This window comes from Perca flavescens, chromosome 14 (genome assembly GCF_004354835.1).
Source record: "Perca flavescens isolate YP-PL-M2 chromosome 14, PFLA_1.0, whole genome shotgun sequence".
Classification (NCBI taxonomy): Eukaryota; Metazoa; Chordata; class Actinopteri; order Perciformes; family Percidae; genus Perca; species Perca flavescens.
This window is the reverse complement of record NC_041344.1, coordinates 31,195,232-31,207,586: the sequence shown is the minus strand read 5'-3', so window position 1 is coordinate 31,207,586 and position 12,355 is coordinate 31,195,232. Positions and strand designations below refer to the sequence as shown.

The 12,355-nt window shown below is 41.5% G+C and overlaps 2 protein-coding genes across 2 annotated transcripts in view; one reads left to right on the top strand and one right to left on the bottom strand.

Annotated features, from left to right (window-relative positions):
• Nucleotides 1-9,521, bottom strand: part of ngly1 (N-glycanase 1) — a 28,350-nt gene extending 18,829 nt beyond the window's left edge. The window contains exons 1-4 of the mRNA XM_028598004.1: nt 9,302-9,521; nt 8,482-8,596; nt 7,920-8,147; nt 1,698-1,860 (exon numbers count right to left, since the gene is read on the bottom strand). Of these exons, the coding sequence (XP_028453805.1) occupies nt 1,698-1,860; nt 7,920-8,147; nt 8,482-8,596; nt 9,302-9,402 (607 nt within the window). The 5' untranslated portion in view covers nt 9,403-9,521. The remainder of the gene's footprint in view (nt 1-1,697; nt 1,861-7,919; nt 8,148-8,481; nt 8,597-9,301) is intronic.
• A 277-nt stretch (nt 9,522-9,798) lies between these two features.
• Nucleotides 9,799-12,355, top strand: part of oxsm (3-oxoacyl-ACP synthase, mitochondrial) — a 3,344-nt gene continuing 787 nt past the window's right edge. Inside the window, exon 1 of the mRNA XM_028598009.1 lies at nt 9,799-11,130. Coding sequence (XP_028453810.1) covers nt 10,139-11,130 — 992 coding nt within the window. The 5' untranslated portion in view covers nt 9,799-10,138. The remainder of the gene's footprint in view (nt 11,131-12,355) is intronic.

The window sequence follows — 12,355 nt, the reverse complement described above, 5'->3', positions numbered from 1 at the left end:
CTATGCATAAGCCACGCCCCCTTTCACAGCTAATGAACAGCATGACGTAGAATCTTGTGTGAGGTATCGTTGAACGCGGCGGGGAGGTCCCTTTTCATTGTTGACGATTCACGGCGTCTGAGTGCCGCGCGAATGCACGGTCGCAAGGAGCGGCGTCCGCCGGTAACCCCGACGCGCGCAGAGGCGCGAGGGCCCGTCCATCGCTGCTCGCAGCTTTAATTGATATTACACCCACAGCAATGCTACACAAGCATGTGTGTTGTCTAAAACAGTTCTCCTACATATTTGGAGTCATCCAGTGCAAAACTAAACATAATGAGCATTATAATTCATATAAAAAGGACAAACTATTTACATTTCTTCAAAAAAGGCCCAAATGTATGCCAAATCTCAAAACAGTGACGCCATTCTTCTCTGTAGAACGGTTTAGAACTAGCCTGATGTGGTCCTTCTCAGATTCTAGTCAGAATGTGAGTCTGAAACCGCTCCATTGGGCTGTGATTATGGGGCGTGTTCCAACCAGGTAAAAAAAACCTCAGCATTCATTGGATAGACCTACAACCAATCAGAGCAACGGAACTCAACACTGTGTATCGTCTCCATAGCAACCACTCTTTGCACAATGCATTCATTCTAACTTCCGACTTTTAGACTTTTTTGAAGCTGGGTATATCATTTGTTGCGTGTAAATATAAATGTAGATAACGTTGGTGATAGTGACATGCTTGCTACAGTCGCATTTCTAGAGATGAATCGGCGAAAACACGTTTTATATCTCTGATTCACAGCTTTGTTCTAGCGCCGGCGCTCCCTCTCTTCAGTCTCTCTCTATGTCTCTCCACCATATAACGCTCCCTCACTTCAGTCTCTCTCTATGTCTCTCCACCATATAACGCTCTCTCTCTCCAGTCTCTCTCTATCTCGACGCTACTACCGTGCTTTCGGGCAGTTGTTGATGCTCCTCCGCTGAGGATTTTAAAATGAATGCGCTGTCAATTCTACACATCTCAATTCTCCAGCAGCAGCCACTAGACTGATCGTGGACGATTTGGGTTGGACTTGCGTTCATTTTTGTCAGTGTTTTAACCGCTTGAGGCTAGTTGCTAATATTTAGAGTCATCTCAGCCTCGAAAGCAAACAACCAAACATACTGTTGTGCTGTTCTTTCTCTACTAATGCAGCATCTATTCAACAAATGAATAACTTTATAATGATATAACAAACCTTTTTTCTGTCGATGCTTTAAACGCGCATCTGATATCAGCCTTCTCCGCGCAGCATGTGTTCTCCGTGCAGCGCGCAGTAACACGTGTCGAAAATAAACAACACGAGGCATCAGTGATAGTTTTTGTTTCGCCTCTAGAGGCCGCTATTGTAATGCATGATGCCAGCAGACCCTTCTCAGCTCTCGTGTACTGCGTAATGAATGACAGCATGCGCTTCTCAGCAGCTCCAACAATGGACGCAACCACTAAAAACTATCGGCATGGATTTTTGCCGATAACAATAGTTCCACCAATCAACTATCGGCGCCGATTAATCGGCAAAACCGATGAATTGTTTAAAGGAACACGTTTCTTTGCATACAGTGTGATCCTAGATATACAACTTTGGGAATTTCGGTTCCCCATTATGTGATTTGTAAACGTTTTGAATCTTGAATCAACTGATTCTTTGAATGAGTGAAGGGACTTCACCTGGATCCGCCTCTTTCGCCTTCTTCAGCTTGTGTTCGGCAGCAGAGGACAGCTGCTGGTGAGGGATGTGGCTCCTGGCTTTCTGCTGCAGCTCCGGGTTTTCATACAGCATCACGTGCTGGAAGTTTGACTGGAGGGTCACAAAAAAGCTCATACTGTTCTCCTGGCAGAAAGACAAGAAAACAGCCTGATTGATTGATTGCTTGCTTGCATGCTTACTTACTCACTCAATGCGTAAGTTTGGACACACCTCATTTAATGAGTTTACTTGACTATTTACATTGTAGATTCTCATTGAAGGCATCAAAACTATGAATGAAAACATATGGAATTATGTACAAAAAAAAGTGTGAAATAACTGACATGTCTTATATTTTAGATTCCTCAAAGTAGCCACCCTTTTTTTCAAACCCTTCACCTGAAATGGTTTTCACTTCACAGGTGTGCCTTAATTAGTGGAATTTTTTCCCCTTATTAATGGGGTTGGGACCATCAGTTGTGTTGTGCAGAAGTCATGTTGATACACAGCCGACAACCCTATTGGACAACTGTTAGAATTCATATTATGGCAAGAACCAATCAGCTAAGTGAAGAGAAACGAGTGGCCATCATTACTTTAACAGATGAAAGTCAGTCAGTCCGGAAAATTGCGAAAACTTTGAATGTGTCCTCAAGTGCAGTCGCAAAAACCATCAAGGGCTACAACGAAACTGGCTCACATGAGGACCGCCCCAGGAAAGGAAGACCAAGAGTCACCTTTGCTGCTGAGGATAAGTTCATCCGAGTCACCAGCCTCAGAAATCGCAAGTTAACAGCAGCTCAGATTAGAGACCAGAATGCCACACAGAGTTCTAGCAGCAGACACATCTCTAGAACAACTGTTAAGAGGAGACTGCGCGAATCAGGCCTTCATGGTCAAGTAGTTGCTAGGAAACCACTGCTAAGGAGAGGCAACAAGCATAAGAGATTTGTTTGTGCCAAGAAACACAAGGAATGGACATTAGACCAGTGGAAATCTGTGCTTTGGTCTGATGAGTCCAAATTTGAGATCTTTGGTTCCAACCGCCGTGTCTTTGTGAGATGCAGAAAAGGTGAACGGATGGATTCTACATGCCTGGTTGTCGCGTGAAGCATGGAGGAGGAGGTGTGATGGTGCTTTGCTGGTGACACTGTTGGGGACTTATTCAAAATTGAAGGCATACTGAACCAGCATTGCTACCACAGCATCCTGCAGCGACATCATCCCATCCGGTTTGCGTTTAGTTGGACCATAATTTATTTTCAACAGGACAATGACCCCAAACACACCTCCAGGCTGTGTAAGGGCTGTTTGACCAAGAAGGAGAGTGATGGATTGCTGCGCCAGATGACCTGGCCTCAACAGTCACCGGATCTGAACCCAATCAAGAAGGTTTGGGGTGAGCTGGACGGCAGTGTGAAGGCAAAAGGACCAACAAGTGCTAACATCTCTGGGAACTCCTTCAAGACTGTTGGAAAACCATTTCAGGTGACTACCTCTTGAAGCTCATCAAGAGAATGCCAAGAGTGTTCAAAGCAGTAATCAGAGCAAAGGGTGGCTACTTTGAAGAAACTAAAATATAAGACATGTTTTCAGTTATTTCACACAGTACATAATTCCATGTGTTCATTCATAGTTTTGATGCCTTCAGTGAGAATCTACAATGTAAATAGTCATGAAAATAAAGGAAACGCATTGAATGAGGTGTGTCCAAACTTTTGGCTCTGTGCATATATATATATATATATATATATATATATATATATATATATATATATATATATATATATATATATATATATATATATATATATATATATATATATATATATATACATACATACAGTGGGGAAATAAGTATTTGACCCCTTGCTGATTTTGCAGGTTTGCCCACTTACAAAGAATGCAAAAATCTACAATTTTAATCATATGTACATTCTAACAGGGAAAGACAGAATCCCAAAGAAAATTCCAGAAAATCACATCATATGAATTTATTAAAATTGATAACCATCTGATGAGGAAAAACAAGTATTTGACCCCCTGGACAAAACAGCATGTAAATATTTTGTAGAAAAGCCATTATTGGCCAACACAGATGTCAAACGGTTTTTATAGTTGGTGACAAGGTTTGTGCACATTTCGGCAGGGATGTTGGCCCACTCCTCCCTGCAGACAGCCTCCAAATCATTCAGGTTCCGAGGTTGTCGCCTGGCAACTCGAATTTTAAGCTCCCTCCAAAGATTTTCAATCGGATTCAGGTCTGGAGACTGGCTAGGCCACTCCAGAACCTTGATGTGCTTCTTCTTCAGCCACTCTTTTGTTGCTTTGGCGGTGTGCTTAGGGTCGTTGTCGTGCTGAAACACCCATCCTCGACCCATCTTCAGCTCTCTCACTGAGGGAAGGAGATGTCGGTCCAGAATTCCACGATACATGGCCCCGTCCATCCTCCCCTCAATACGATGGAGTTGTCCCGTCCCCTTGGCTGAAAAGCACCCCAAAGCATGATGTTGCCACCACCATGCTTGACGGTGGGGATGGTGTTCTTTGGGTTGTACTCGGTGTTCTTTGCCCTCCAAACACGACGAGTTGAGTTGAGGCCAAAAAGTTCTATTTTGGTCTCATCTGACCACATCACCTTCTTCCAGGCCTCTTCTGAGTCGTCCCAGGTGGTGAATGGCGAACTTCATGCGGGCCTGTACATGTTTCTTCTTGAGCAGGGGGACCTTGCGTGCGCTGCAGGATTTCAATCCATGACGGCGTAGTGTGTTACCAACCGTTTCTTTTGTAACTGTGGTCCCAGCTGCCTTCAGTTGATTCATCAGTTCCCCCCTTGTGGTTTTGGGATGATTCCTCACCGTTCGCATGATCAGGGACACCCCACGAGGCAAGATCTTGTGTGGAGGCCCAGACCGAGGGAGGTTGGCGGTGGTGTGGTGCTTCTTCCATTTCCTGATAACTGCACCGACAGTTGATCTTTTCTCTCCAAGTTGCTTTCCGATTCTCTTGTAGCCCATCCCAGCCTTGTGCAGATCAACAATCTTGTCCCTGATGTCCGTAGAAAGCTCTTTGGTCTTGCCCATGGTGGTGATGTTGGATTTTGGTTGTTTGGGTGTTGACAGGTGTCTTTTATACAGGTAACGAGGTGAGGCAGGTGTATTTGATGTAGATAATTGGTTCGGATTGGGGCTGTGTCTTAAAGAAAGACTAACTGGCTTGTAGGAGCCAGAATACTTGCTGTTTGTCCAGGGGGTCAAATACTTGTTTTTCCTCATCAGATGGTTTTCAATTTTAATAAATTCATATGATGTGATTTTCTGGAATTTTCTTTGGGATTCTGTCTTTCCCTGTTAGAATGTACATATGATTAAAATTGTAGATTTTTGCATTCTTTGTAAGTGGGCAAACCTGCAAAATCAGCAAGGGGTCAAATACTTATTTCCCCCACTGTATATATATATATATATGGCTGTCAATCGATTAAAAAATGTAATTGAATTAATTACATACTCTTATTAATTAATCGCATACATAATTAACGGTGCCTGAACCGATACTTTTTAAGAAAGTAAAAAAAAAAAAAAAAAAAAGGGTACTAAACAACAGTCGGTGACATTAAAGAAGGGCTTGTTTATTGCTAAGGCCATATGGTCAAAATTAAATGATTTGATAATAATCTATAACAATAACATACAGTATTTCTCTAGTAAATTGCTGTTGAACGACAAAAACAACCACCAGATGGGAAAAGGACATTTACAATAACTTCAAATGCACCACGACGCTGTAGTTTACCAGTTTCATTGAACGCACCGTCTGTATTGTTTTTCTGACAGCAGCTGCAGATTGTTAGACTAGAAATCTAGACGCACCCTAGTGGCAGCTGGCTTGTCAGGCTAGCAGATTGTTACATACCGGTGTGGAATCCTCTACAGTAAAACACAGTCAAACTTTACACCGTTTAGCGTTAGCTGTCAGCATTTTAACAGTGTTTAATCCAGCTACTAGCTAGCGGTAGGCTAACGTTAGCTGCTGTTGAGTATAGTGTTAACTAGCGTCATGTGCAGCGGTGTTTGTGTTGCCTGTTTCGTCCGTTTCAGAGCATCAGAGAGAAGAGCAGACATATCAGGGGCACCAAATTTCGGTAGCCAGGGTTGGCAGGAAGAAGTAACAAGTAGCTCAATGTTCCAATCAATGATCCAGGCAGCACGTTCTCGTCTCCCTCCTTCATTTTACAGTCGAATGGTGGCTAGAACGGCTCCTGGTCAAACGTCAATATGGAATGGATTAATCTGCGTTATTTTTTTTTTTAAACGCGTTATTTTTTTCTCAATTAATCAAAATTAACGCGTTATTTTGACAGCCCTAATATATATATATATATATATATATATATATATATATATATATATATATATATATATATATATATATATATATATATATATATATATATATACATACACATACACATACACACACACACACATACATAACTGCAACACCTTCCCCAAGATCTTAAAATAATAAAACGGTATTAATAGCAAAGACAAATTTAAAATGTAGTACCCTAATCCATAACCCTAAATCCCAATTTATTTACGGAATAATAATTCATCACTATAGCCACCAATGAGCACATTTGAAGTGGAATGACCAATTTCCAAAAATACAGCAATCGTAAAAATGCTCAATATTTCAACCACCGTCTATTCTGAGGTGCTAAATAAATGGTTATTACTGTCACTGGATGAGTAAACCAGGCTGACAGCACTACAAATATGAATAGGGCTGGGTACCGAACGTCGATACTTTTATGGTATTGAAAAAACTACTCCAATCCTATGAGTACCGAAAAATTCTTTATCTTTCGGTTCCAAAAGCATCTGAGCGCATAAGCGCAAGCTTACTGTCCTCTCTGCATATTGACACAGAGCGGAGCTCCAACCGACACACAAACACACGGAGAGGTGCGGACGGAGTAAACTGTCTGCAGTTTTGTTGAAGTCACAGAGAGTCACGGTTGGTTTCAAGTGTGGTTACAGTTTTTTTAAAACTTCACGCAGACAGCGTTTGCTGCAATATGATATTAATGGCGAGCCGAAAGCAGTCGCGGTGATGTTGACGTTACACTTCCTCTTACAAGCAGCAACAACGGGGGTTTCTCTGCCCTGATGACTGACTGACAGGCTGAGCTTGCAAGGCAAGGCACTTTTATTAATGTTACTCTGAGTGAGCAGTTTTACCAGAATTTTTTAATTTTGATAACAGTTTTGATTCACAATTAAGGTGGAAAATAAAAGCTTTGTGTTTAATGGATTTTTGTTTATGTTGAAATGGATTGTAAAACATATGGTATCGAAAAAAGTATCGTTAGGAATCGGTATCAAAACTGAGGTATCAAAATTGGCACCGGATCGAAAGATTCTGAATGATACCCAGCCCTAAATATGAATTAGAGCAGATGATGCTAGACCCTGAGAGCCACACTGGTTCTACGGTCTACCAGGTCTTACCAGTTAGTCATAGGGGTGGCAGTAGCTCAGGGTGTTGGGTTGGAACCTAAGTAGACCTTGTATAAACAAAATCAGGGCGATTAGTCGATCAACTGATTAGTCATAGTTCAGAATAGTGCTGCAAGGATCCTGATGAGGGTCAGTATGTTCAGAAATGACTCTCAACCCCCCCCACCCATCTTTACTGCAGTAGCTCCTTCTCCCCAGGGTGCTATTACTATTATTATCTGGCATTAATTGTTTGAATTATAAAAATTAGATGTCCATCATAAGGCTTGTAAATTCTTAATTTCATATAAATATAATCTTAGTAAAAAAAAAAAAAAAGAACACAATGTGACTCTGCTACAATATCACAGCTAACATTAAAGATATGTTCAATCACAAATGCTGCCCTTTAACCCAGGGAGGGGTCAATTTGTGGCAGTAGCTCAGTCCATAGGGAGGTGGGTTGGGAACCGGTGGGTCGCCAGATCAAGTCCCAATATGGACCTAAGTACAGAGTGTGGACTGGTAGCTGTAGATGTGCCAGTTCACCTTGTGGACACTGCCAAGGTGCTCTTGAGCAAGGCACCAAACCCCCAACTGCTCGGGGCGCCTGTCCAGCAGTGTAGTGTGTTCTAAAACAAGAGAGTGAAAATATTGTAATTTCCCCCCTGGAGAACAATAAAAGTATTTAATCTTTACCAAGGATGAAGGCTGTAATGGAAGTAGTGAAACTGGCTGGCTGGAGGCAGCAGCAGAGCTCTCTGGTGCTGGTGCTGAGGCTGAGGTTGAAGCTTTAGCAGCCTGAGCAGTCGGTTGGACCGGCTGTCCTCCACAGAGCCTCTGATCCCTCTCGGCTGCTATGGATTCCCTTATGAGCTTCAGCTGTTCTACTGATGCAGACTTGGAGAACACCAGATGGGTCTCAGCCTGAAAAAAGGTGCAAGAGGTGATATTATTTACTCTATTTAATACTTACTTTAGTTAGGCCAATGACAGATAACCAAGCAGACTCTAGGCAACGAAGCACGTGGTACACCACAAATACTGGCTTTAAAGAGCCCCTATTATACTCCTTTCAGCATCATGTTACAACATAGATTTTCTTTAGGGCTTTATTACGTGGTATCAGATCGGTGCATTAACTCCAGTACTTCCCGATACCGATACCAGCGTTTTAGGCAGTATCGGAGCCGATACCGATACTGGTATCGGAACATCTCTACTTATTACAGTAGCCACCTGACAGTTGCTTATTAATTACCTCCTCAAATCCCATCTCAAAAAGGCATTCCACAGCACCTTTGATGGGCAACAGCTTGGTGGAGAATGTAGGATTGCCTATGCGGATCGATCTGTACTTTTCCTCATTGGGATACCTGTTGGGAGGTGACATCATAATGTATGAGGAAGTAGATCTGCTCTCCAGGCTCTTCAGACTTTGTTCCTCTGGGGCGGAGCAGACAAATGACTATGTACAAACAAATGTTTTTTTTGTTCATAAATGAAAAAAATATGCCATCTAATAATATATTGGTGTCATTAGATTAGATTTAGTGTTGTTGTTTATTGTACATGAGGCAGCAATACCATACTTTACTGATACCAGCTTTACCATTACACAAAAAGTATAAGTCATATTTCATTTCAAACGTTAACTCTACTCAAAGAAACATGACAACTTTAACGAGAGACTTCTCTCTCACTCTACAGCGAATTCCAGAGACAATGTTCGGAGAGGTAGAGGTGAATAAAGGGACAATTTAAAACAGCTTCCTGGATAGTCAATAAAATGATAAAAACCCATAACACTAGCGATTGATACTTAAGTTAGGTGAGGATTTTCCATGCATTGCAAGGGCTAAAAAACTGACTTTGGCTTGACTCCGTGTGTATACAGCAACTACTGCATACTGTATATCGAGGCATAACATACAGCTATGTTAGCTTTACCGGGCGGCGGTTAGACTGTGATGACACGACATTAACGTTTGCTACTATATTTAAAGAAAATCTCAGTTTAGCAAGCACATCACATCTCAGCACACTGCTGGTCTATTGCGTTGTTAAGTTCACAGCCTTACCTTAAAATGTTATCCGCGTATGTAAGTAACAACTTCGCAACGTCTAGAAAGACTTCATTTGGATTTTCACACAATGTTGTCACTGCTGGTGACACAGCCATACCGTTTTAATTTTTTTTTTTCAACAACCCAAAAGTCCTTTCAGTTTTGCGTCTGAGTATATCAGCTAGCTTTAATGCTAATGGTGCAATATTGGCTAATATACGTTTTGGGTCCTGGGTTTAGCTGACCTATCAACGCCTGTAAATGTGTTTGCAGCTTTATAAAAATACAATTATATATATATATATATATATATATATATATATATATATATATATATATATATATATAATATATAATATATGATATAATTGTATTTTACCACAATTGGTATTTTTTAATTTATTATGTACATGTTAAACAAATTTGGCGTTCAAACATGATACCTAAGAATAGCTACAGTGGTAAATCCTAAATCGGATCTGCTAGAATGATCGACGTGGTTAGGCCTGAGGAGCGGGGATTGGTTAGGGTTAGGGTAAGAATACCCGGTTAAGCCAATCAGAGGCAGAATGAGGCGGGCAACGAGGCACGTCCTTTGACGTTGACACGTCTAGCTGATCCCATCTAGCATCGGCAATGGTTTCAAGATGTACTGTTTTCTCGTTTGATAAATGTATTAACAATTGACAGATAACGTTAAAGTAGTACTCGGCCGAGTAGGTTACAAACTTCCGTTGCGTCTGGGGGACATTTCAACTTTGGTTTTGTACATTTATTCCTCTGATTTTAAGACGGGATTCACCAAAGCTACGAGCTACAGTAGGCTGCGTCAAACTTGACAGAGATAACAGCATGTCTGCTCTATCACTATCTTGTTGGACTAAACTCCAGCTGAGACCACAAAACATAAGGACATTTCTTCAAAAGACTGTCTGTGTTTGTCCAAACCAAGACTCCAGGCACCAAAGCTCTGGAAAGCACAAAAGGAGGGTTGTTATTACTGGCATAGGGTTAGTGTGTCCTCTGGGCACAGGGACTGCACTACCCTGGGACAACCTGATTAAAGGCCAGAGTGGGATTGTTGCTCTTCACTCAGAGGAGTACAACACTGTTCCCTGTAAAGTGGCAGCACTGGTGCCCAGAGGAAACAAACTGGGTCAGTTTAAGGAGGAGAGGTTTGCCTCTTGTGGGGAGATCAACAGCATGTCACCAGCCACTGTAATGGCCCTCGGAGCTGCTCAGCTGGCTCTGGAGGACTCAGGTTGGTACCCCAAAACCCCAGAGGAACAGCTCAATACTGGGGTCGCTGTTGGCATGGGCATGGTGTCACTGGATGAAATTGCTCGCACCGCCACTGCCTTCCAAGAAAAGGGCTACAAAAAAGTCAGTCCCTTCTTTGTGCCTCGCATACTTGTCAACATGGCTGCTGGGCACATAAGCATCAAACATAAACTGAAGGGTCCCAACCATGCAGTATCCACAGCATGCACCACAGGCGCACACGCCATAGGTGATGCAGCCAGGTTTATTGCTCACGGGGATGCAGTTGCTATGGTTGCAGGGGGTACAGAATCCTGTGTGGGGGCTCTGTCAATGGCCGGCTTTGCCAGGGCACGCGCCCTTGCAACCAAATGGAATGACAACCCCATGCAGGCATCCAGACCCTTTCACCCAGAGAGAGAGGGCTTTGTGATGGGCGAAGGAGCGGCAGTGCTCCTTTTGGAGGAGCTGGACCACGCAGTGGAAAGAGGAGCCAGGATCTATGCAGAGATCCTGGGTTATGGACTCTCAGGGGATGCCAGCCACATCACCGCACCCACCGCTGATGGAGATGGAGCATTCAGGTGAATTTTTTTTTTTTATAAGCATGCACGGGACAACATTTCATATTTTCAAATAAAATACTGTATATAATGCAACAAAACTACTTTTACTTATTAGGGCGAGTAGTTTCCAACTTACGGATCAGGGTTGATAATTCTGAAGGGTCACAAGATGATTAGCAGACAAAAACACTCTGCCACACAATATTTTGTTTATTTTTTGCACTGTCCTCAAATACTTGCTTTTCTTTTGTCAGTTAAGAGTTTGTTCATTTTAGCATTACACAGAAATACAGATACAAATATGCATTTTATTAGACACTATACGGCTATAGAAACACATAGAACAGCACCCCAATATTCCTTTATATTCTGTTAACTAGTACCTCAAAGCCTCTCTATATTGCACCCTCCATCTTTCTCACAAATCATATTTTGCTAGTTTTGCTTTGGGCATTAAGAAAATAAGCCAGGTCTCCAGTCTTCTAAGTCTCCATCATGAGTTTAAGCCATTCTGTACACTCTGGTCTACGTGGGCTCTTCCAATTGCATAACGTAAGCTTGGCTACAACAACAAAACCTGGTTCTGCCGGTCTAAACTCTGCTTTAATATCCCCTGACACCCACACATGTGTGTAGATTATGGTATAGGTACAGTAGGGCTGGGACAATTTGCTTTTGTCACAATTTGATTCTTTCACGATACATGGGTGCCGATTTGATTTGTACTGCGATTTTCATTCATTGCGATTCAATAGTAGATTTCACTGCAGAAATGTCAGTGCTACTGCAGCAAAATATCACACACACAGCACACATACAGAATATACTAGAAATAATTAATAGAATAGAATACAACAATAAATATAAAATAAAAAATACAAAGGAAAGAATGTACAAATGTATAAATTGGGAATAATAGTATTGAGTATTGTGATTTTCCTTTTTCTTCTTTAACAAAAACAAAAGTTTAATAATGTACTTCTAGAGACAATACATCATGAGACATTTCTAAAAATAGTTTTCTAAGAAAAATTATATCACATGTCAGTCAGTCAGACATTTATTTACTTTGTAAAGAAGAACATAACATGGATGTTCTGCTGTTTCTGCTTTCGCTCTGTTTTGCTGGAAACAGACTGTATAAAGACAAAATATTTAGGTAAATTATTGGTAAAAAAAATAAATATTTAAAAAATATCAATTCTGGAGAAAATAATCAATTTTAAAAATTGTCACAGATTTT